Source organism: Dermacentor variabilis, chromosome 2, assembly GCF_050947875.1.
Source record: "Dermacentor variabilis isolate Ectoservices chromosome 2, ASM5094787v1, whole genome shotgun sequence".
In the NCBI taxonomy this organism is placed as follows: Eukaryota; Metazoa; Arthropoda; class Arachnida; order Ixodida; family Ixodidae; genus Dermacentor; species Dermacentor variabilis.
The window spans coordinates 92,149,110-92,174,023 of record NC_134569.1 but is presented as its reverse complement, the minus strand read 5'-3'; the positions used below and the strand labels follow the sequence as shown (position 1 = coordinate 92,174,023).

At 44.5% G+C, this 24,914-nt stretch overlaps 2 protein-coding genes across 4 annotated transcripts in view; one reads left to right on the top strand and one right to left on the bottom strand.

The window, feature by feature from the left end:
• The window catches only part of LOC142572305 (blastula protease 10-like), a 35,797-nt gene extending 28,480 nt beyond the window's left edge, over positions 1-7,317 (bottom strand). Inside the window, exons 1-2 of the mRNA XM_075681303.1 lie at positions 7,142-7,317; positions 6,340-6,534 (exon numbers count right to left, since the gene is read on the bottom strand). Of these exons, the coding sequence (XP_075537418.1) occupies positions 6,340-6,480 (141 nt within the window). The 5' untranslated portion in view covers positions 6,481-6,534; positions 7,142-7,317. The remainder of the gene's footprint in view (positions 1-6,339; positions 6,535-7,141) is intronic.
• Positions 7,310-24,914, top strand: part of LOC142572303 (uncharacterized) — a 36,964-nt gene continuing 19,359 nt past the window's right edge. The window contains exons 1-7 of one of the 3 annotated variants that reach the window (XM_075681301.1): positions 7,310-8,220; positions 12,431-12,638; positions 14,978-15,084; positions 15,779-16,011; positions 19,194-19,362; positions 20,080-20,251; positions 22,493-22,593. In XM_075681301.1, the coding sequence (XP_075537416.1) occupies positions 8,107-8,220; positions 12,431-12,638; positions 14,978-15,084; positions 15,779-16,011; positions 19,194-19,362; positions 20,080-20,251; positions 22,493-22,593 (1,104 nt within the window). In that variant the 5' untranslated portion in view covers positions 7,310-8,106. The remainder of the gene's footprint in view (positions 8,221-12,430; positions 12,639-14,977; positions 15,085-15,778; positions 16,012-19,193; positions 19,363-20,079; positions 20,252-22,492; positions 22,594-24,914) is intronic. The other 2 variants (XM_075681300.1, XM_075681302.1) reach the window with 2 other exon arrangements.

Here is a 24,914-nt window from a genome sequence, read left to right as displayed (position 1 = left end):
CAGATTTATATCTGGTCTACCCCATTAAAGAGCCTCGTGCTATCCTTGATGAAAACGAGACGACGTCAGCGCCATCCAGATAACATGAGAAGAAGCCGAGCGCTATAGAAGAAGAAGACTAATGAAGACGAAAGAGGCGAACTCAACCATTGTTGAGCCCCAGATTTTAAGTATCCTCATCTTCATCATAAAAAGAAACAACCATTGTTTACATGTTGAAATCTCTGGAACACACCACTAAGGGCCTTGAGGGTTTTTGCTTCTAGGGTGCCAAAGCTAAGGGGCGATGTGATTGACCTTTCAAATGTAACGATGTCAGAGCTGGCTTTCGTAGTTCGTTCTTTGCCTTTGTGAGCACCTGGCACTAATTAAATTATGGTTACAATAATAAAAAAATCGTCCAAACTGTCGGCTTTCGACCTTGCAAACATTATCAACTAATCTCTAAACAATGCCTGCATATTTTTATAGTCGAAAAATTGCGAAAGTAGTTCCTGTATCTAAAAAAAAAACAGTATCAGGTGTCAACTTATTTTTAAAAATTTCATTTCATTCATCTCTCATTCTTACATGAGTTGTATAAAAAACTCCATATGGCGTCCATATGGCTTCATAATATAAGACTTCTTTCCCTCACGTCCAATGCGGTTAAGCTGGTAGAAATCTCGCACATTACAGAATTGCGATCTGGATATCTGGACATATTATACTAAGTGCGTAGTAGGTTGGCTTCAGACAAGAATGCTCACTTTGGTGCGCGCACGCTTACCTAGAGAGCCGCAGTCAACTTGTTCGGCAAAGAATGCAGTATGTTGATCTAGTAACTGTAGACATAGCTAGAACATATGACAGCGTTGAGCACTCTATATTACTGACTAATCTACAGAACAACTATTTTCCTGAATACATGATTGCATGGATGGCAGAATATTTTTAGAACAAGACATTTTTTTTTTGCTTTTGAGGTGGATCCTCTTCTTCTAAATAAAAGCAACCCGCCGTGGTTGCTCAGTGGCTATGGTGTTGGGCTGCTGAGCACGAGGTCGCGGGATCGAATCCCGGCCACGGCGGCCGCATTTCGATGGGGGCGAAATGCGAAAACACCCGTGTGCTTAGATTTAGGTGCACGTTAAAGAACCCCAGGTGGTCAAAATTTCCGGAGTCCTCCACTACGGCGTGCCTCATAATCAGAAAGTGGTTTTGGCACGTAAAACCCCAAATATTATTATTATTATTAAATAAAAATAGACTCGTAGTGTTCCCCAAGGAGCAGTGCTATCTCCAACCATATTTATTACATTGATGCGCTCGACTCCAATTTGTGAGCATGTGGAAGCTTATGTACATGCAGGTGACATTGCATTTTTTTTGCGTCTGCCAGTGACATACACATTCTTGACCACCCTGATACTTTCCCCACCCAGGGATACCTGTGCGTGGTTGAAGCACGGTTTCATAATATTTACACGACATTAAATGTCAGTAAAAGTGCAATTATAATAACTTTACTTACAAATCTGGTGTTTATTTTGTTATGGTACAATCTATTATGAATTCCCCAAGTTGAATCCCTTAAATATCTGGGTGTCACATATGATGGGAAGCTCAGCTGGAGTCCTCATATTAAGCTAATTGAGTCTATGACTATGCGTGCTTGGTATTGCTTCGCAAGCTCAGCAACCGATGCTATGGGCCACGCAGAGTCACACCTAAAATAATACATAAAAAAGATGTGCACCCTAAATTACAGTTTGGGTCTGTTGTATTTTCGGATAGTCTTGCCTATAAAATTACGCCTTTGGTCCTCTTAGAACGTGAAGCAGTGCGTCTGTGCCTGAGTCTCCCAAGATTTGTAGTGATCAATGTTCTACATGAGAAAGAGCGCCTACCAGCATTACCTTGCTGATTACGCATCCTAACAGCTGAAACATTTTAAAGCTATGTGACTTTTTTTCCAAGATGTTCAGGATATATCTTAATTACGGATCCAAATTCTTTTTTTTTCTCGCACATTAACCAATATTTCGCACTCATGTGCAAACTAGCAACATAATAGCCACAGATGCTTCGATGTGTGAGGAGAAGGCTCGTGTGAGGAGAAGGCTTCCCACTGTTTCTTTAAAGGAGCGTAAGCACTAAACTTAAAGGCGAAATTGACAGTAGCGTAAGCTTGTTACGCTTACGGGGAGCGCTTTCACGAGGTATGATTGCCAGCATACGGTTAAATGGCGATTTCCTTAAATTTTAAAACCTATAAATGAAACGCAGCTCCCTTCCCCGGACTCGTCGCGATAGGCATAATGCGAAGGTCATTGTCGAGAGCAAAATAGTGCGACGTTAAAGACGCTGGTGGCGACGCATTTTCAGAGCGGCTACACGGGCGTTTGCCGAAACAGGGCCGCGGGAGGCGCAAGTGCGCGTCTTCCGTCGTTGACGAACGCGGGCGCATGCGTGAAATGAAGCAGACGACGGGTGAGTTCGCAGACGTCAGCGCTTTTGGGGGTTCACGTGAACTCCGTGACGTCGGGTACTCGCTATTTACAGCCACACAAAGGTTATCCACCCCTACTGTCGGGAATTTTGAAATCGAAAATTGCGCGATGGAAATCGTTTTCTATTAAATTGCTGGAGGCACGGTCGTGCATATGCTGGCCACTGTTATGTTACCCTATAGGTGCTGCGTATTACCCAAGAGTAAAAAAAAAATCATCGCTGGAGAATTTGTTGTCTTGAATTTCTTGAATGTTGTCGCAGATTCTGTAGCGCAGTTAATACTCTCGTCCAATCAGATCGTGTACGCGACGAGAACGCTGTTGTTACATTCTTGAATACGAGCGAGTCCGAGCGATTGTTCTGGAATACACTTAGTCACACGTGTACAGACAGCGGGCGGACTAGACCCGTCAGATGAGATTTCCACAAACGACGACTGTGCCCGCCGCTATCTTCGAGTGTTGCTTGTTTTGCTGGGTACAAGTTCGGCTAATAAAGGGGTGATTTTCTTTTTAGCTCGCGTCTTTGGCATTACTGTTCTTCACCGTCTCCCTGTAACGTGACAATATATCCTAATGGGCATTTATAAATAGCATCGTCAGTCGACAGCGAAATTGTCTAGGCCCATTGTCGCTCCGACATCTGCAGTCGAGCAGGAATATCGCGTTTTCCGCAACATAGTTCACAGTCATTGTCACCGTATAAAATGGAAATAATTTGCCGACATCGCACATATCACGTCGCCGGCATAATCTTTCCGGTTATAAGCGCATATTTGGCCAAACTCAATTGTTTAAGTTTTCATCACTATTTAAATAAACGTTTCAACGACAACAACAGCACTTCTTTACGCAATCCAGCTTTTTTTTTTAAATCACGCCATGCAATCCGTCAACCAAACAAATCGTATCTTTTCCGGGCATAATTAATTACAGAGACATGTTGTAAGCACAGGATCCAGTACTCCTCTCGGAGTCATGTGACGTATTCAGATATAAAGGGGGGAAAACTACCTCATGGACAATCAGTTATCTGCGGGAAGCACAAAGCAAGAGTAAGAGCGGTAACAGAAAGTATGTGGAAATGGGCTTGTTTGGAAATGGGCTTGTGTTGGCAATTGGCATGTGTTGAGCGCTTGGTAAAGACGAGAGCAAAAAAAAAAAAAAAGAAGAAAGAGAGACACGGACACACTGGAGCTCCTCAAATAATTGTTGTGAGTGTTACCCATTGTTGTGCGAACTACTAATTGTTGTGAGTAGCGCCTATGTGTCTCTTTTTTTTTTTTGTACTCGTGTTTACTAAGCGCTCAACTACTGCTATTCAAAATAGCAGTAGTTGCCAGGTGACTTTCCTAGTCACCTGGCAGGGCTTTTGACACAGTCTTGTGACTTCTGTTAGTGTGTATAGTGTTCTTGACATTTTCATCGCCCTTTCTATTAATCATGTGCTCATTTTTATACAGCGCATTTGAGTTGTTGGGATATCCGGTCCGAAAGAGACCTACACTCACTTTTGCTTCATTTGAATTTCAGGAAAGTAACAACTACAGAATATGGTAAGAACTACATGTTGAAAACAACAAAGCAACTATATTAACAATAGAAAGCTATAAATCAGTAGTAAGTTGCCCATACCAAGTAGTCAATGCATGGTCATTATTATCCTATACATTATTGTGAACAAATATCAAGTTCAACAAGGCTGATTCTTGGGCTAGTTGGTCGCTATATATTTGCCTCTGTTATCGCTGTCCTGTGTCTCTGTCACGTCTTTGTCTTTTCTTGAATTGCGCTAAGGGCTTTGCCATTATGAGTAAATATCAAGTGCACGAATTCTTTCAATAAGTGATACGATGTTAATGAGCTGACGCTGCTTTGTAGTTTCTCCCACAGTTCTGTTTCGCCAAAACGAAAGGAACCCATATAATTCAGAACATTGTTAACATGAATGTTACGACTGGGGGTCCAAAGATGTGGAATGTACTTTGCTCGTGGAGGAGTAAGGGAGCGTGGGGCTGGGCCCGATGTACAGGACCTTATACAAACAAGTTTATATTTACATATTTACAAGAAAATTCAAAGTAGTACAGAAAGATTTCATGGAGAAGTTGTAGCAGCCGATCACTCTCGCCGGCCGTTGTTCTTTTCATGCCCTGTGGGGTCATTGTTCCGTCACTTCCCCCGATCTGCAGGTGTATTGCCCTTACCCTCCGAAGGCAGCTTTGTCGGAAACACACGTACATTACTGGGCACAAATAGGGGAAGGGGGATCGTACACTGACTCCGATCGTACACCGATTCCATCCTCGGTGTGCACGTGCCAATTTGGGCGGCTGACAGGCGATGGACCGTATCTTTGCACTATTTGCCCAAACCTCTCCTGACGGAGGTACTCCCGTGCTGGCCATAAATCATTCGTTTTGAGAACCATTTTGGCAAGGCCATCGGCCCGTTCCCCATAATCGCGCTAGCCGTGACCGGAGGTTGTCGAGGGGTGAATCAAATGCAATACTTAGCTTATACCAGAGCCTTTTAGAGGCTCTGGTATAAGTTTACATGAAGTTTACATGAAGTTTTATGTACAAGTTTACATAAGTTTACATGAAAACCGTTAGAAACACAGGAGGGTCGCCTCGGACATTGCAACATCCCTGGCAACACAGCAGCCGATGAAGAATCACGACAAGCACACCTCAAAGATGATGTGGTTCTGCTCCCAATATCAAAGAATGAATTAAACTGCATTATAAGGCAAGGTCTCTTAAAATGTGTAGAAATATGTAGTTTGACCGGAATTCTAAGAGCTCTTATTTGTATCATATCGATACGTTTATTGAATTCAAATTTCCAATGTCATTAGACAGAAATACGGAAACCCTTATTCATCAATTAAGGCTAGGCACTGCCTGCACAAGACATTTCTTATATAGAAGTGGCTGTGCGGAAACCCTTAAATGTGATTGCGGATTTGTAGATGAAGATATACATCACCTCCTTCTAGGTTGCCCTCATCACGACACACCAAGACGCCGCCTCAAATCAAATTTAATGACATTAGACTGCAGACCTTTCAGTTTAAAGAAACTTTTGGGCTCTTCGCCAACAACTGTCTTGCAGAAGAATGCTTTAAAAACTTTTCTCGAAGACAGTGGCGTTGTTGGCCGTTGCTAACGCTTTTAATGTTCGTTTTATTTCAATTGATAAGGCATTTATATTGCATAACATGAAATAATGCATAGATTACGTTGTGCTGTGCATGGATTATGTTATGTTGACTGTTCAGTTCTGACTACATGTGATAATGCATTTACACGATGTATGCATCACCGGCTGCTGACTAGAGACTGCATTATTAGGTGACAGCATTACTTGTATTCTTGAGGCTTTCTTGCACAGTGCTGTGAGCTATTCAGCGTGTATATTGTATGTACCAAGTGTTTTTTTTTACGTCATAGTGCTACTGTGACAACGTTGCTTGACAAGTTCTGGCGCTTGTATGAGAAGGTCGTTTGACATGTAATTTTGAACCGTGTACGTTGTATACGTTAGAACCATTCAAGAGTTAAGGAGCATCGGGCGCCTAAATTACGCGTCAACATCTCCTTATATCATATCAATAATAATAATAATAATAATAATAATAATAATAATAATAATAATAATAATAATAATAATAATAATAATAATAATAATAATAATAATAATAATAATAATAATAATAATAATAATAATAATAAAGAAGGCTCGCCTCCGGATGCTGCGGCGTCCGCCCGCTCTCTACGTAGCAATGTTCGTGGCATGGTTATATTTGGACGCTTGCAGGCGTGTACACACGACCAATACGTACCCCTTGCGAGTACTGCATGACCGAGGTGACATCGTACGGCACCCCCCGGCTGTTCTCCAAGGTCTGGGCGAACTGGGACGCCCTGTCACGCGGCACGTTTTCCCACAGGATGAGGATGCTGCCGTCCCGGTCCATGCGCATCTGTTCGTGGTAGAAGCCGACGGCGTGCCCGATCTCGTGGATCACCACCGACGTCTGCGCACACGTTTGAACGCCGGTCAACACTCGTGCTCGACAAGGAGCACTTCTTTTTTTTTTTTTCAAGGAGAGTTTCTTTTTCACTTTCACGCGTTTGTCCCTCTCCGCGTCTCGTCTCAGCGCGGTATGAATAGTTGCGATCCGTGCTCACCGCATCCGTTTATACTTATAAATAAGTAAGCTGGAAGTGGACGCGCATGGCATCGTCGATGTCTCTACTTTTCTGCGCGAGTCATTTCAGCGGCAAATGCGTCTCTCAACAAGTGCCAGCTATGTCATTGTGTAGTTTTTATGCGGCGAAGTGCGGTTAACTGCATTTACTGTAGTTGGTTATGGCTGGATTCGTTGCCGCCCTTATGCGTTGAACTGTGACCGAAGCCTGGCAGCCGTTAGCCTCATAATTTCCTAAGCACGCAGAGTTCCAGTCGTACACACAACCCCTGTCTGTGTCATCGACGTATAACCGCATAGGAGCTTGCAGGGTTGTGACGCGCAGTGGTGGCGAAGAACGTCCCTCCCTCTCCCACCACCCTGCGGCCCATATGAACATATAGCAAATAGCGAAGCATAACCGCCTTACGTGAACTTACGCATTGACACTAACCTTCTGAGTTCATTGATGGTACGTTAAAGAACATGTGGTCTACCGGGTGTATAGATGAAGCAATCTTGGGGCTCTATGAGCATTGTTGTGTCCCGATTTTGTGACGGATCATTAACTGTAGGCCTGTGTGCAGTGACGAAGATGCACAGGAAATACACCCTGCGACCGTCATTTCATTCGGCTGCGCATACATTTGTTGGCATTTCATTTCACCGCTTTTATATAGGCTAGACGAGACTCCTTTACAGGCAATACTGATAACACTGCAAAAAAAAAAAGAAAGAAGAAGAGAGGAAGAAAAACTATCCCTGAGCTGCAGGCGTGCAGCTCTAGGACAGCGAAAACATAGCCATCTCCTTTGCCTGAAAGAAGAAAGAGATAAAAAGAAAGACGATAAGGCGACAAACGGTGGAGTTATTGCACCATTAAACGCAACCGTTCTTCGAATAGGTCGCTTATCGTCGCCGAGCCTGCCTTTCCGCCTTCGTCATTGAAGATGCCTTGGATGGCACCGGGCACCTTCTACTTCACTTCATGCACTGGCACCGGAAATAATGGCTAGCCGTGGCCGTCATATCGAGTGACGTAACAGAGGGTATCATTGCATGAACAAAAAGACGAGCTATGCCCATGGTTAGGAGCGAGAAGAGTGAACGAAACCGAGGCCGCTCAGTCTTTTGTTACAAGCAAACCTTCATTGTCTGTTGGCGTAGTATGACTGGTATAAGCTAAGGCGAGGAAATAAAGCACTAGAAAGTCGGAGAAATACTGTTAGTGAGGACCTCTTGGAGGCAGTCTCAGCGCCTCAGCGTTTTCTACCTGCTGTATAAAAATAAATCAAGCGCTCTTCCTCCATCAGTAGCCACAAGGACGAGACGAGAGCGACGTCATCCTCGCGACCACAGTGGTCGAGCGGCTCCTTTTCCTGCCGACTCCAGTAAGCGGACAGCGCGGATTTTCGAAAGATGGCATCGCCACTCAAGAGCATCGTTGATCCGAAGGAACAGCTCTTCGACTTGCGGAGAAACTTTGGCGAGTACATGCTGCAGCACCTGCGCCATCACGCGAGATCGAAATGGGTAAGGAAAAAGAAAGCGAGCGTGACCAGTAAGTAGTGCCTTATAGGTTTGGACGAAGGTGCGATGTGCGTGCGATTCTGAAACGTGAACAGTTATTAGAGTTATTTTCTGCGGTAGCTTGTAACACAGTGCCCGTTAAAATAAAGATAGCCAATGACTTAGAACTTTCATGGCAATGATTTCTCTTGTCCATTAAAATGGAGAAAATATGAGCATGACTGACTGTAATGAAACTGTTTGTATTGAACCAGGTACTAGTTGCATAGGCTATTGGTCCAAGTATTTTGTACGTATTGCTTCCGTCGTACCAGTAAAGGGGATTCTGATTGATTGATTGATTGATTGATTGATTGATTGATTGATTGATTGATTGATTGATTGATTCTATGTCATGGAGGACATAAAACTTACAGCCATTCAACAAACAGCATTTGTGTATACAATTGCTCTCACCGCAAAAACGAGCATGGATTTCGCTAAAAGGTTTTTGTTGTAAAAACGTTAGCACAATGCTTATTTGTCGACATTTATCGCCTCTTGTATTTCAGTGGCAAGGCACTTCAACTCACTCAGACAAACACGATCACTTGTCTTTTTGAACATAAGCGCGAACTTTGGCACAGGACCTGCGAAGTATTTACGGGCTTCACCACCTTGGACAACAAAGAGCATCTTGCGGTTCGCCTTCTATAGGGCAAAAGAGCGGTAGCTCGCTCATAGATAAGATTTCAAGCCTGTTGTAGGATAAACTAAATCCTCATTTTGTTTGTAATAAGCTTAGGCGAAGATAACGGCCATTTTAGATTCAATATCGAGTGCAAGTTTGGTAACCCTTGTAGGTGTGGGCTAATGTGGCCTGTTACTGTACGTTTAGAGAGGAATCGAACAGCGCGAACTAACAACCAGTGTTTACTGCATATTAGTTCCTATATATGTAGAAAAGCGAATCTGCGCGGAGACCATAAGAAAAACCACTTAATCACCTGCCGATGTTGTCGGCAGGCTATCACGCGTTCGATAACTAGCGCACTACAAGTACATATATATATATATATAGACAGAGAGAGAGAGAGAGCACGCTAACGTAAGGATATTCGTGTTGGTATATGTGAAAAGAAATTGCTAATCTCACTAACACGTTGCTCTCTATAGCGACATATGAACGGGCAATTTTTCGAGAATTGGTTCACATTAACCAAATTTGCTGCAACGTTCGGCCAAGTGACCGGCAACTAAGCTATTAAGTGAGTATGCATTGCTCCTGTACACGATCGTTCATACTTTGACCTGTCTGCGCCCAGTAGTGCCCACGTGATCCTATTAACAACAACGCACATGCATTCAACAAAACGTCGCTTATATGTTTCTTTTCACATTCCCGTTCATTGGGACCTTGTTTACTCCATGGCAAAGAGCTGAAAGCTTACTCCTTGCGCAAAATAGAACTCTCAATCCTATTTTCCTTGCTACCTTCTTTTTCTAATTTGTGTAATGCCTCATGCGCAGGGAATAACTGCCGTGCTAGTACGAGAACTGTTTAGATCATTTCTATCACTTCTTTTTTTCATTTTTACGGTTTTAAGGTAGCTAATAGCCGTTTCGCTATAGAAGGCAGCAGAGGGATCGGAAAGCCAGCTTGCTGCAACTTTTGCACTTAGTGCAGGGGATTAGTATTTTTTATCATATGATGGACATGACCGGATTAAAGTTGGCAGCGATAGCTGTGTCAATCGTCTTCATTGTACGTCCCACCTTTGGCGCTTTTCGATTCGGTTATTATCCCGTACATTTTACCGAGATAATTAACTCGGGTATGCAGCCTCGCATAAAACCTGCCACTCCCGAGAATACTCGTTTCGTGTTTTCAGCGCACTCGTTGCTTCTTCCGAAGCAACTCGTGCAAAAAAATAACATCAAGTGCCTGTCGCGTCATATTATGTCGAGCTCATATAAACACACAAAAAGCTTTGCTAGAAGTTGCATTTCTGACTGTGTATTCGTGGAATAAATGTCTCAGTGCTCTGTCGCTCTGTCTCGGCAGGGCAGCCACGAGGAACCTGTGTAGCAGTTCCCCGACAGGTCCCTCTGCACTTTGACACACAAAATAATTCACGAGCTGTTGATGAATTCTGATCTGCAAGAACGCAAGTTTCCATGTATTTTGTGCATTTCTATGTATTTCGACCCATTCCGTGAAGCTCACTGTGGGAAACACCTATAGATTTAGGCACACTACCTATTACAGTGAGGGAATCCTGAGAAGTTACGGTAGGCAATAATTTGCACGCATGATTCCTCAGCTACTGAACACACATCGTGGTATTGCCGGCACGATAGAAGAATGCCGCTCAATAGCGTTTTTTAAAGAAGATGCGTACCCATCTACTCACTCTTCAGATGTGAACTTCCAGAGCGGTGTTAACATGGAAGGATTCTGGTGTTACCTACATAGGCACGATGCGCGATGGCACGTACAAGTGTTGCGTGCAATGTTATGTTTAATCTAACAATCCGCTTTTTGATCTGTTGTTCTTTTTAAATGTTTATGACCCTGTTGCTGTAATCCAGGTTTTGTTGTGATATTTGTGCGAGCAGCTCGCGAAGTGTCTAATTGCCTGCATTTTCTATTTATTTTTATAGCTTTATTTATAGTTGTAAAATTATTCGTGCTTCGTTCATTACCATATTGTTGAATATATAGAAGCCCATTAGACTCAGCGTTGTGCAATATGGTGGTTAGTGCGGGTTTTGGCACATTGTCAGGTATTTATTTATTTATTTGTTTGCTTTTACTCACTCACTCACTCACTCACTCACTCACTCACTCACTCACTCACTCACTCACTCACTCACTCACTCACTCACTCACTCACTCACTCACTCACTCGTTTATTTGCCTTTTTGCCACTACTTCCCACGGAACCATTGTGTAAAAACCATTTGTAATGTCTGAATGAGCGAATTAATAAACTTCTAAACTTCTAAAAAAAGAAGGTTGCAAGTACACATGCAATGTATATAACATGAAATATTTCCGGAAACAACCCGCGAACAAAAAGGAAAATACGGCAGGGACTGAACATCCGAAGGGCATATATCCATAAACAATGTGGCAAACCCATCCAGACTACGACATATGATGGAATGTATGAATTATTTATAAGTATTAAAATGGGAGAAAGCCACAAAGTAGAATCTTTTTTTATGGTCATGACACTAGAACATTGGAAATGTCATTCCTTGATCTCATTATTACGCGTGAACCGCACGCATGCATGCCCACGCACACGAACACATACACACGCATCTGCGAATGTCACCTGGAGACACCGGCGGACATTAAAACGACTGGAAAGCGGGGCCACAACAGCTGTATCTGCAAACAAAATCCGAGGACACCTATAAACATGTCTTATGAGTCGCGAATGCGACAGCATTAATACTTCGCGCTGTCTAGCTCGGCGATTTGCTTCGTCTTCGCGCGTTCGAAGGGCTTCGTCCTCTTTCCGCTTGAGACGCTTTGCTTGGCGATCCGCTTCCGCTTCACGCCTTCGAGTGCATCGTGCTGTCTCTTAGCGTGTTCCGCCGCTTCACTTTCCACCCCCGCCGTGTACTGAGAGAGTTGACGATGATGGTGGATTTCGCTGCTTGCCTCCTCGCTCGTTTTGCTGCGTTCTTCCGCTCCCTTAGTTCGTCTGCGCTGTACAGGCGTGGAGGGACACGTTTCGCTACTGTCGACGTTGCGGCCGCCGATGAAGTAGATGCTTCAGGCTCAATAGCGGCACGTGCTGCCCAAGCCAGCCAGCAGCAGCAGCCTGCGGTGCTGGCTCGGGCACCGCGCGCCGGCTTCCGAGAGCGAGAGTGAGGGTGACGTGGCGTCGCGGCGGTGCCCTCCCCCCTCACGCAACACCTGGCGCGCCAGCGCGGCAGCAGGTGTTCCCATTCGTCCCCTCTGCTCCCTCGAGGCGCGCCCGTGCCGTAGCGTCACAGCCAATGGGACTTTAGTTGCTGTTTCGCTGCTCCATACTGCAGTCGCCGGCTTTTTTTCGCTCAACGGGCCTTGACGCTTGCGCATCAATAAGAAAAATAGATAAACTTGATCCCCTAGGCAAAGCGAACCTTTCTCAGATCTGACTAAAGATCGTATCTCTTCTGAAAAGAATGAACGAGCAAGAGAATCGTTAACCCTCGCTGCGGCGCCCTATTTCAGATCAATGGCACAAGCGACGAAGCGGTGACCTACGGTGAAGTGGCTGAGCAGGTGGAGGCTGTGCGGGCGGCGCTCTGGCGACTGGGTCTACAGGCGGGAGACAGGATCCTGCTTCTCAGCGGCAGACGATTGCAGCTGTTGCCCGCGTTCCTGGGCGCTGCTAGTGCCGGCGTGGCGTCCATGTACATGAGCCCGGGCTATGGAGTCGGTGCGTGGGAGCCACCAAGGCGCCTTTCTTTTTTCTTTTTTTGTTACGTGCCCGGCTTAGAAAAAAACACACTTGAAGACGCTATGTACGTGCAATGAATGACAACAGAGTTGGTCAGAGACACTGTTGCAAGGTGGACTGCTTGAAGCAAGAAGTGCCCTCCCTTCCAAAGTGTTTCGGGTGATGAATTTTCATCCTAATCACAGTGCCGCGTTGATAGCTAAAAGAGAACGTCAGGCTGTCACGTGGATATACGTTGGCGAAAGTGTAGCGAGTAGAAGCGTTTTTCATCGGCTCTCAGGAGGAAAAAAAAATCATGGTCGGTTCTGACAGTCAAGATAATTAGGATGGAGAAAGGCCAAAGCCAGCAAATAATGCAACCTGCCAACCTGCTCGATCAGATGTTTTTTTTCTTTTTTACAGACTCGAGTGCACGCGTCGCCTAGCTTCATTGCCGCACAAACAGTGCGGACAGACACTCGCGCGAACGCTCTTAGCGCCCTCTATTGATTAAAGATAAACTGTTGCACGAATGTTGAATGCGTTGGTCTGCAGTGCCGTTATATACACCGAAACTGTTAGTACGGCTAGAAGCGCTCGAAAAAATATACGTCCGTCTTCTATCTGTGTTATAGGTGCCATCATTTACTGAGTTTAATGTTTGAGAGAATGGGAAGCATGTTAGTGGTGGCGTGCAGGTCAAAGCTGAGGAATAGGAGGAAAGAAAGAGAGAAGGCAGGGATATTCTCTCTTTATTTTTTGGTTGACATATGTCAACCAAAAACAGACTGAAGTGTGGGTCAACTATAAGGGCTAAATGCCAAATACACATATTGCTCAACAATCTTTTTCTGCCTGTTCAGAGACGTTATATATGAAACGCGTAAAAACGGCTATCCAGTGTCACTTAGAGAATACGACGGGGAGGAGGCAAGTTATGGGAGTGTGGACGGAAAATTTAATGTGTGTAGGTTGAATAGGGCTTTGGAAATAATTACTAGATGCTCGTTTTCTTCCTCTTTAGAGGCGTTATACGAGCCACGTGTATACTTTGTCTCTCCATGCGTCCTGGGACAACTATAATCGTGGCGAAAGGCTGAAATATGCATTATGATGAGGTGGCATAATATGGATGATGTACGACCAAAGTTCACAGTGTCTATGAGTCACAGCAATCGTACAAAATTTCATATGCAGGCGTTCGAGGGGGTGAGAATCCTGTTTTATGAGCCACGTAGAAAGTTTGCCCGGGGTCCTGAGAGAACTATGTCGTAGAGCTTGCCTTTGGAGAGAATATGGGGTATATTATGGGTGACAAGCGGAGTAAGCTTTAATCTGTGTCAGTTAATTACGGCCTTTGCGGTAAATTACGCGTGCTAGTGCTCGAAAGTGTGATGCAGCCGTTGTACGAAGTGTTTGCCAGTCTCCTTCGAAAACTGAATGTGGCCCCGACGGGGGCACCTTAGGGGTAATCTGTGGCCAAGGATTGAAATTCCTGGATGACTTACGGTCTTTGCATGGTAATTGCTGAATACTAGTTTTCTCTCTATTTTCAGAAGTTTTACGAAGCACGTGGAAGGTTTCCCCGGTGTCCCCGGTGCAACTGAATGTGACACCTAGATTATATGGGACAGGCTATGAGTGATGCGCAGGCAAATTTTAGTGTGCTTTATTGCATTTTTTTTTTACAATGAGTTAGCTATGGAAGCGCTTTAGAGCGCTATAATTATGTTTTACAAAACGCGGAGATTTTACCGCTGTCCTAGAAGAACTATATCTGTAACTGAGTTCAAGTTTGGGGTTATGGAGGGAGTGGGGCAGGGGGAGGGTCAGGTTATATTATGGCTGATATACGCATGCAAAGTTTAAAGTTTGTGGGTTTGCTATATGCGGTCATTGCAGTGAATTACTTATGCTAGCATTCGACAGCGTTTTACGGCCGTTATATGCGTTATTTCCCATTGTCCTGAAGAAAAAAAAGTGATTGCGGCACTGAGTTCAAATATGGCAGAGGTAAGGGTGATGCGGAGAAGTTTATTGTGTGTGGGTTAATTTCAGTTTTTTTTTAGTTTCTTTCAGTAAGTTACTTATGCAAGTGATCCGAAGCATAATATACAGCCATCATCCGCTACGTGAGCCACTTTCGAATAGTTTGAAGTACTTATGAACATAGTATTATTATCAATAATCGCACAGATACGGGGAACGAAAGCCTTCGCAGTAGTGTTGTTCATGGGGTTGTCTCCACTCTGTCATTAACTTCCCATAACAGATTCCCTCCACTCCTGTGGTGAAAGAATAAATGTAATTGTGGCTAAAAAAGTTATGTGCCTGCGCAGATATCCTTGCGGATGCGATGCGGCCCCTGTCCTTGGTCGCCCTCTTCTGTGAACCATGTTGGGTTCAGGACGCTCTCAAGCTACAGCGCGAGCTCCCTTCTATTAAGGTACGGGAATTCGAACTCCACTAAACTCTCACAATTTGACCTGAGCGAAAGTATTAGATTTATAGCGATAGAAGCACTTTTATGTGTTCAGTAGGAACGTCCAAAAATACTTTCACACTTATTGGATGCTCCAGGGATAAATCTGTAGGCTCTAACAAATGCACAGGGAGAGATGATATCGTACTGAAATGTTGAGCTTCGTCTCGGAATCAGAACCAACACTTCGCTTTAGAAAAAAAAATGTTGATGTCGGAAGCGTGGGCCAATTATGGGCGAGTTGAAAGTTTCTGCTTTTGGAGGAATGACGCAAGAGCACGCACAAAATGGTGAACCAATACGCATTGCCGGAACAATATGGCCTCTTTGACAGAGGGACATCTTCACACGTCATTCATCTGTGTCGCGTACACACGTCAGGGACGTGCGTGTCTGGTAAATATCAACAAATGCATAATATATGGAGGATGTATTTCTTTATCTGCACCAGTCTTTTTAATATTACAGCAATATAAATCGCGGTAAATGTGTTCTCACTGGTCTTTCAAAAATACCACAGCAAAGAAATTATGTAGTACCCCTTGTGGAACGAGCATTCAGTTTCTTCGTAAAATAACGAATTGCGTTTACCTGCGCTTACAAATCGGAGTAAACGTGATGTGAGTTTTTCTTTTTTCTTGTGAATCCCTTCTTCCAGACTATCATAGTGCTGGACGAACTGGCAGACAAACCGGACGATGCGTCCAACTGTGTAATCACGTGGAGCGAGCTACTGAAGAAGGGACGCATACTGAACGGAACGCCGTGTCCCTCGATCGAGTACCGGGAAAAACAAATCTGCTACATGACGTCGACCAGTGGCACGACAGGCAAGGCTAAGGTGGTCGTGCACTACCACGAATCTCTCTTGGCCGTCGTCCAGGCAAACAGGTTAAGCATTTGACTACTTGTACACGGTATACAGATCTTTCTTGACGCCGTCGTGGCCACGATTCGTGTTTTTTTTAACGATAGCAGTTAAGGGCAGTTTGGTCCGAATCGTGTGACGTCGTAAAAGAGTGGGTGCCACAATTAAGCTAATCGTCAGCATGGTTCCTTAGCAGAAGGAGGTGGACGAAAAGTAAATTTTATTTGTCTCCTCAGAATTTGATCCCAGGTCCGCAATGCGTATATTGCGTCGTAACGTACGTATCCGTGCCGTCATCGGGTCATCGCTGCCCCGTACGCCGTCATTCTGTAGTTGTTGTCGCACTGTCATGGCGCTGGTCATCTTGTCATGCCGGCCTTGTTGTCAGGTCAGCCCTCGACGCTTTGATAGCGAGATTATTCATTCATGTCACCAGCCCGATGCAACAGGACACTGAGGAGAGTCGCAGATGACACAAGCGCTGGACTTCCAGCGCTTGTGACGTCCGCATCTCTTCTCGATGTCCCCTTCGCGCTGATAATATGCATGAGAAATGTTAGGTGATGTCTGAAGCACACGGTGTGCTGCATTTACTACCCCGCATTTACTGCCCTTGGCATTTGAGGGTGGTGCCACTTCAGGGAACAGTGGGGTTGCGAATCCGGGTGGGAGTATCGGCATGGCTATCGGCTAAGTATACATAGGAAGCATGCTTTCTCTTTTGCAAGACGCTCCCAGCCGGAGATAACACAAGTCCCTCGCTTCTCGATACGATCGGTTGGTTGCGGAAGTGACAATGACTTGTGGTCGGTGTATGCCTTTGTTGACACACCGGGAGATTTGAAAAGGTTATGTATAATAATATTATTCCATAATATACGACTTATTGGCGAGCCCTCAGGACCTCCACTGGAAAGCGTGGTTTGAGCCTCGCTGGCGCTAGGGCACCGTTGCCGCAACGGTGGCCGCTAGGCACCGTTGAAATCAAGAGAAACGAGTGAAGTGTGTAGCTTTTGACCTTTAATGTCCCCGAGTGTTTTACAGAGCGAGTATAAAGCGAGAGGCACACTCTTCCTAAATGTAAAACCATTTCTTTAGGATGGCGCAAATTTTTTAGAGTGTAGGAAATAATATCTACGAAAATTTAAAAGCCGTTCTAAGATTTTTCCGGAAAATGAACTAACTAGATAAGGCCGATATGATGAGCACAAATTGGGTGGTTGGTTAGGTTTTGCTACAAGAATAATGCTACATTTTCGCCGAAAAATAGGGAAGTGCGTCACTTTTAAACTATAATTAAATGTGAAAAAGAAAGAAAATGTCGGTTGCTTATGAAATAAAATTTTCAACATGGGAAGAGTGAGCCCGTTTGTCCCTTAGCTGAACATGCGTTACACAGTGTTGTTTCTTTCCTCCAATAGTGAAAGGCCCATTGTTAGTCAGATTGTGGTAAGACATTAATTGCCGAACCCGAGTGTATTAATCATAGTCAGCGGCTCAAAAAGAATTGTGTGGTTACAACCTAGCGGAGTGCAAAACAGTCATCGCGTGAAGCCACCATGCGTAAGTGAAATGGTGGAAGTTGTTGTTTGGCGTGCTCTTTTCCAAATGAGATTTGTAATTGAAGGCCGAATATATTTCATTGTCTTAACTATATGCAAAGCCGCTTGGAGTCCGATGTTCTATTAAGATTAATGCAATGTGCACTTTATAGTAAGTGAGAAGCGCCGTATAGTGTTGATATTTGTGAGAGTCCCCGAGATACGCTTCTGTTGCTTTTTGTAAACGCCTACACGCACTGGGCATGATCCGTTTAAATTCAATCGCCAAATCTGGCGTCCACCAGGAATACCTCCCGCCTGATCGCGGAACAACTAGCCGTGAATGAGTTTTACGCAAGCGTTTGAAATTGCTATACAATTTATTAATGAAGAACTCTAGACATTCTTTCGAATGGAGTCAATGTAGTGGAGTGGAATGCAGTCAGCTTGTAGAGTAAATCAGACGCAATTATAATTATAGAGTGATTCCGGAAGTTTCTCGTGTTCCAAATTTTGTAGACATTTTAGTTGAAGATTGTTTTTGACCGAAAAGGGAGAGTTGTACGTTTTCATTGTAAAATTTTCGGAATCGCTAATGAACCAGCCGTATCCGTACGAGGTGGGAGCAAGACATGCTAACGTGCCACCCGTTCAGCTATGAGCGACGTGCGATTGAAATGTAGGTTGGGATCGAGGGTTATTGAGCAATATACGTTAACAGTTGGCGGGGTCGAGTTGCGATTACTGTGCACCACGCGTGGCTCTATCAACCAGGCCCCAAATTTAGTGTCTCGCACTGAAATCGTTGGCGATGATTACAAATGAGTACATGATGTGAGTGACGCAATCTTTAATTTCATCGAGCAATCGTTCAAGTGGAGCGAGAGGCGGTGCATAAACTGCGACGATGACAAATGTCAAAGCGGGAGTCATGCATTTCGCCGCTGCCATCAATGCTGAGGTGCGAAATATAAATATGTCGTGTCCGTTTAACGGGTGCTCACCGGCCCAGACAGTGCGCGCCGACAATGCGCATACAATTGAGTCAGCCAATGAGATTCACCGTGGCGAGCGACATGACTGTTACAGAGGTAACACTCCGTGCACTGCGGTGAACTAACACACGGGACGCGTGGTCCACTCTCGTCAGCGCAGTGCTTGACCTGCACGCGGTCGTAGAAGTTCAGCAAAAAAAAAAAAAAAAAGACCCTGGGCTGACCTTCAGCTGAGGTCAAACTGGTTCGAAACGGTTCCCCCGATGAGTTCCGCTTCCGGTTCGTTTCCAAGATAGCAGGGAAAAATGTATCGGCTCGATTCCAGTTTGGCTCCAAATAATGGTTGAGCTCTGGTTGCTCGGTTCAGCTCCAGTTCGATTCGACACCCTACTCCTCACCACGCAAGCGTTGCGACCGCGCTAGCGCTCGCAGTCGTCGAGTGAACTTCGTCCACGTGTGTCTTCGGGCGCGTTACACGGTTACGCTTCTTTAGTTAGTCAGCGAATGTTTATTGCGCTGCGTACATGCCCGTAAAAATACAAACCTTACTTCGTGGAACAGTCTAATACTTTGCTATCGCTGCCAATACTTCGGCTTCCGGGCAAAACTTCGACACTTCTTCTTCGTTTTTTTATCCCACTTTTTGTGATTTTGTCTAATCTATTTCAGCCACCCCGCTCACATGAACCTGAGCACAGATGACGTGGCTCTGTGCACCACTTCTCTGGGCCACGTATACGCGCTCTTCGACGTCGTCTGCAAGGCCATCGTCCAGGGAGCCTCGGTCGCCTTTGTTGAGAGCGCTGACGATGTCCTCGAGGCGCTCCACACGCACAAGGTATATATATGCACTGAACGTGGAGCACGACATTGGTTTCTTAACGTGTTCCCAGTGCATGGTAGACGAGCGTTTATTTTATTACAATTATTATTTTCTAATTGCGTCCTTATCGAAATGCGGAGTTTGAACCCAAACTCTGGGAATCAGCAGGGCACCGCCAAAGCCACTATACGCCAACACGACGGGTACTGGTGTCTCTGACACCACACGTATGACGAATCAGCTTTACGTATAGCCAACTAAACTACCGTCACAGAGGTGCTGATTAACGGCCCTGTTTACGGCGGGATGATGCGATGAAACAACAAGCGTTACATAAGCATCCTCGCTGAAACAAATCCACGCGTTCAAGCTCATCATTCCTTTAATGAACGAGTAGCTTTCTAGAAGTGTGCGGTTATTTGCTTACATTGACAATCACCGTCGATGGTTATGGCACAACTTTTTTTTCGTCCCCGGCACTTCAGTTTGTGTCAATGTCCCTTATATTCGACCAGAATTGTATGCTCGACAATGTCGAATAGTGAATTCCCAAATAATATGCAAAACAAATAGAATATACTATTCGATTCAGATTCACAATTGAATGTCTGAGCACCCGTTATTGATCCTAATAGTATTTTAAGTGCACTTAGGGAACAAATAAAAAATATCTTCTGTGGCGTTATATTTTGCCGCCTTAGCAACCATTTTGCTGCTCTTTGTTGTCAACAGGTCACAGCTTTGAGCACGACTCCTTACACGGCACGATGCATACTGGAAAACGATAAGCGCAAGAACTATGACCTCAGCTCCCTCAAGTACGTCACGTCTGCGACCACGTGCATTAACGAGGAGGTGGCCAAAACATTATTCCAGGAGCTAAATATCGAGTCGTTCATACAGTGTGAGTGCTTCAAAAATTTGCCAAGTCCTAACCGACCCGTCACACCTTATATGCTACCGACAGTTGAACTCTAGCCTCATTTCGCTTTATCCCTTCTAAATACGATATCATTTCTTTGATTAGCCACGCGCATTTTCCAGAATTTGGCTAGCTATCTGGCCTCGAAGCAGTTCCAAGATGAAATAAGAAAACAAAAATCTCGTCATTATTATCGTTCGAAAGAATAACCCCAGGGCTTCGATAGGAGCGCGCTATACCAATAGTTAACTACTCCATAGCATTGCTACTCTCCCTTAGAAAACAAAAAACAGCAACAGCAGGCAATCGCGACCTCGCAGAATCACAGCCTAATTTCCAGCGAAGTGGAACAGTTGTGTTAAGTATTTCAGTTGTCTGCAATCAAACCACACACTTCAAAGGGCGACGATCGAAAGAGAAATGCTAAATTACTTTAGATTGGTAAAGTATTCTTTGAAACTCTAGTTTAGTCAATTTCGCGGTGAAAAAGTTGATGCGAATACGAAAGCCATGCTTCCGTTGTTTGAATTTCACGTCGAAGCCTCAACGTCAATACGTCAGTGTGGTGACATAAAGTGTTTCCTATCGTTCGAACCATTTTGGAGTAGTGAAAAATTATCGAAACTCGCTAAGTTGACCATTTGGCTCCTTTAGAATACAACTTCAGAATTACATCGAATTTATTGGTGGCCCCTTACCTGGTGAGGGGCCACCAGGGTTCTACTTGAATTGAGGACGACGCAACGAGCTATGGAAAGAAGAATTATGGGTGTAACGTTAAGGGATAAGAAAAGAGCAGATTGGGTGAGGGAACAAACGCGAGTTAATGACGTCTTAGTTGAAATCAAGAAAAAGAAAGGGGGGGGGGGGCATGGGCAGGACATGTAATGAGGAGGGAAGATAACCGATGGTCATTAAGGGTTACGGAATGGATTCCAAGGGAAAGGAAGCGTAGCAGGGGGCTGCAGAAAGTTAGGTGGGCGGATGAGATTAAGAAGTTTGCAGGGACGACATGGCCACAATTAGTACATGACCGGGGTTGTTGGAGAAGTATGGGAGAGGCCTTTGCCCTGCAGTGGGCGTAACCAGGATGACGATAATGCTGATGATACATGCCGCGCCACCCTTAGAAACACATACACACAATATCTGCCCATTTAATCTGTCAAAGCCGCTGCCCCTCCCCCCCCCTTTCCAGCATAAAGATACTTTAATAACTGGACACTGGAGAAACCTACTATGCGCCTCGTAAAGGCATAAATACATGGATAAGAAAAACGGGTACTCAGTAATTATTTGCAACGTTCATAATTAAGCCAGAAGCTTAAAGCTTTATCCACACGTCAAACCTAAAATGACCCCCATTTCAACCGAATTTGAACTCGATGTAACTTAGAGTTCTCTCGGGTCACTGAGAAACGTGAGTGGATAACGGCCGTATAACGCTTTCAAGCACATCTGAACAAGGATTTTTCTTTTTACTTATCTGTAATTCGTTCATACTCATTTAACTTCGCACGCACATTAGCTTATGTATGTTCCCCTAATCCTTACTGAATTTATTATCGGTGGAAGTCATTTTCTAATAGGACAGGGGCATAAATTCTGCGCCGCTCATAAAAATACTTATAACACTGCGGAGCGCTTACATAGGCGTAACTTGCTGCAAAGCCCGTAATTAAACCCCGCACCATAAATGTTAGCGACATCCCCTCCAACTTGGCCCTTATTTCTGCCAAGTATGAACAAAGTGTCTCGTTTAGTTATCCTAGAATATCGAAAGAACCTACGACGCATCTCGTATTTCACTTGAAAAAAAAAACAAGGAAGCGGGCATAGTAAACGATTATTATTATTATTATTATTATTATTATTATTATTATTATTATTATTATTATTATTATTATTATTATTATTATTATTATTATTATTATTATTATTATTATTATTATTATTATTACTACTACTGCTACTACTACTACTACTACTACTACTACTACTACTACTACTACTACTACTACTACAAAATTCCGAACAGCGTCAGGCTTACACTCTTATTTAGCGCGCGTCATCCTGCTCGTCCTTTATTTTTTCTCGCGTTTCTTGCGTTAATCCTATATAGGAATTATTAGGTTTATAACCTTGTGTGAAGCGATTCACGCAGCAAATTAGTCCCTCTAACACAGTGGTCAACCTGTTTCTTTATTCTTGATGCAATTGTAGTGTACGGCCAGTCGGAGATACCGTTCGTCACAGCGGGCCTTTATAATGCACCATGCCGTTTCAAGTCTATAGGCCGCTTGGGCATGGGAGTCGAAGCAATGGTAAGTTTCCGAACATTTTGGCTCAAAACTGGGAAAGTGTAACTGCCAGCGGGCGCTGATCAAGCTTGACTCTCTCTCTCTTCCTCAGTTTGTTTCCGCACAAAGAAAGAATGGAAGAAAGAACGAAAGAAAGACTCTTCTTGGGAGAGAAAATTGCAGCTGAAGGGCGAATTTCTTTTTACTTAGTTGTACATGTCGTCCTCAAAATATCCCTCCGATGATGTCATTGTGTGACCATATATAGATTGCGTGGCCTTATCGCAGATGCTGGTTGTTTCCGAGAGGAAAAAAACCTACAGACGTATTCGCGTTGATTTCTCTTTTACGTTCGAACACCATGTAATACTTCTTTTTTTTTACAATAATGGACAGTTAACTATATAGCCCGAGCCATGCCTATTTCAATCAATAATATTTTTCTGGCATATACCACTTCTGGCCTTGCCAAGAGCTACACAATAAAGGACGTAATATGTCAGTCTACCTTGGCCAAGATTCTATAATGGACGTCTCTAACTATACCTAATCCCCTCTCCTCCGTGCAAGTAGCAAACCGAACGTCCGTCTGGCTAACCTCCCTGCTTTTCCTTGTGTCTCTCTCTTTCTCTCTTTCTCTAAAGAATCCAACTAGCGTCAAGCACAACCAACATTCGCGTTTGTTCTCAAAAGTAGTTCACAACGAACGTTACCGGATGACAAACTTAAAACATGTTCAAATTACAGGGGTGAATAGTTCGGTTATAGTTGGTTGAGTAAAATTTTAAAAAAGAACATTCCGAGAAACTTTCATTGCTCCTATTCGTACGCCGCTTTTGCTCGGAGTGATCAGATCCTTTACATATCGAGAAATAGAGAATAAACGTTATGTTGGCCACAAACTCACCGACGATTGCGATAGCCCTTAAGCGAAATTTGAGCGCAGCTTTATGCGTGTTTTCATTTCGCGATATATTGGCTGGCACGGACAATCTACCTCGTGTGACGTTGCAAACGGAGTGAAGTGTGGCGCGGCTCCCTAATCGGGAGATCGCAAGAGGCAGCGCCTAGGTGACGTGTGGGCGCTATTCACAGCAACCACCGCAGACAGACCTCCACTCTTGCAGCGCTTTGGTTCCGTGCAGACGACGGGTGCAGCTCTGGCGCCATCTCGTAGCCATCGTCGCCGCAGAGCTCGTCTTGCGTGGCACTGCGCTTTTCTTCTCACGCTTTCGCCATACCCTCCTTCTCCGCTTTCCTCGTCACGTTTTCTTCGCTATCGCTGTCTTTCCTCTCCCGCTGTGCTCAGCGATCGCTCTTTCATATTTCGCTGGGCTCGTTTGTTCGGTTACGAGAGATGCCGACGCTCGCCGCAGGAATGGGCGCCTAATTCTGCCCTCTAAAATATAATTCAATCAGCCCATTCGGTACAGATGTAGCAAAACAGACAACTGGGATCTTGTGGTTCTAACCTTTATCTTTAAGAATTAATGAATGCAGGAATTGTGATCTTGGAATGAAAAGCATGAAATGAACACAGCCTTCCGACGTAGGCTCGGTAAAATCCATTGTCTCATAGACACGTCGGACGTCGGCCACGTCATGCCAATGACATTCTGCCGAGTGATAGCTTATGTAACTACATCGTGTGAGATGGTCACTGCATTAACACTCATCATCATCATCATCAGCCTGGTTACGCCCACTGCAGGGCAAAGGCCTCTCCCATACTTCTCCAACAACCCCGGTCATGTACTAATTGTGGCCATGCCATGCCTGCAAACTTCTTAATCTCATCCGCCCACCTAACTTTCTGCCTCCCCCTGCTACGCTTCCCTTCCCTTGGGATCCAGTCCGTAACCCTTAATGACCATCGGTTATCTTCCCTCCTCATTACATGTCCTGCCCATGCCCATTTCTTTTTCTTGATTTCAACTAAGATGACATTAACTCGCGTTTGTTCCCTCACCCAATCTGCTCTTTTCTTATCCCTTAACGTTACACCTATCATTCTTCTTTCCATAGCTCGTTGCGTCGTCCTCAATTTGAGTAGAACCCTTTTCTTAAGCCTCCAGGTTTCTGCCCCGTAGGTGAGTACTGGTAAGACACAGCTATTATATACTTTTCTCTTGAGGGATAATGACAACCTGCTGTTCATGATCTGAGAATGCCTGCCAAACGCACCCCAGCCCATTCTTATTCTTCTGATTATTTCCGTCTCATGATCCGGATCCGCCGTCACTACCTGCCCTAAGTAGATGTATTCCCTTACCACTTCCAGTGCCTCGCTGCCTATTGTAAATTGCTGTTCTCTTCCGAGACTGTTAAGCATTACTTTAGTTTTC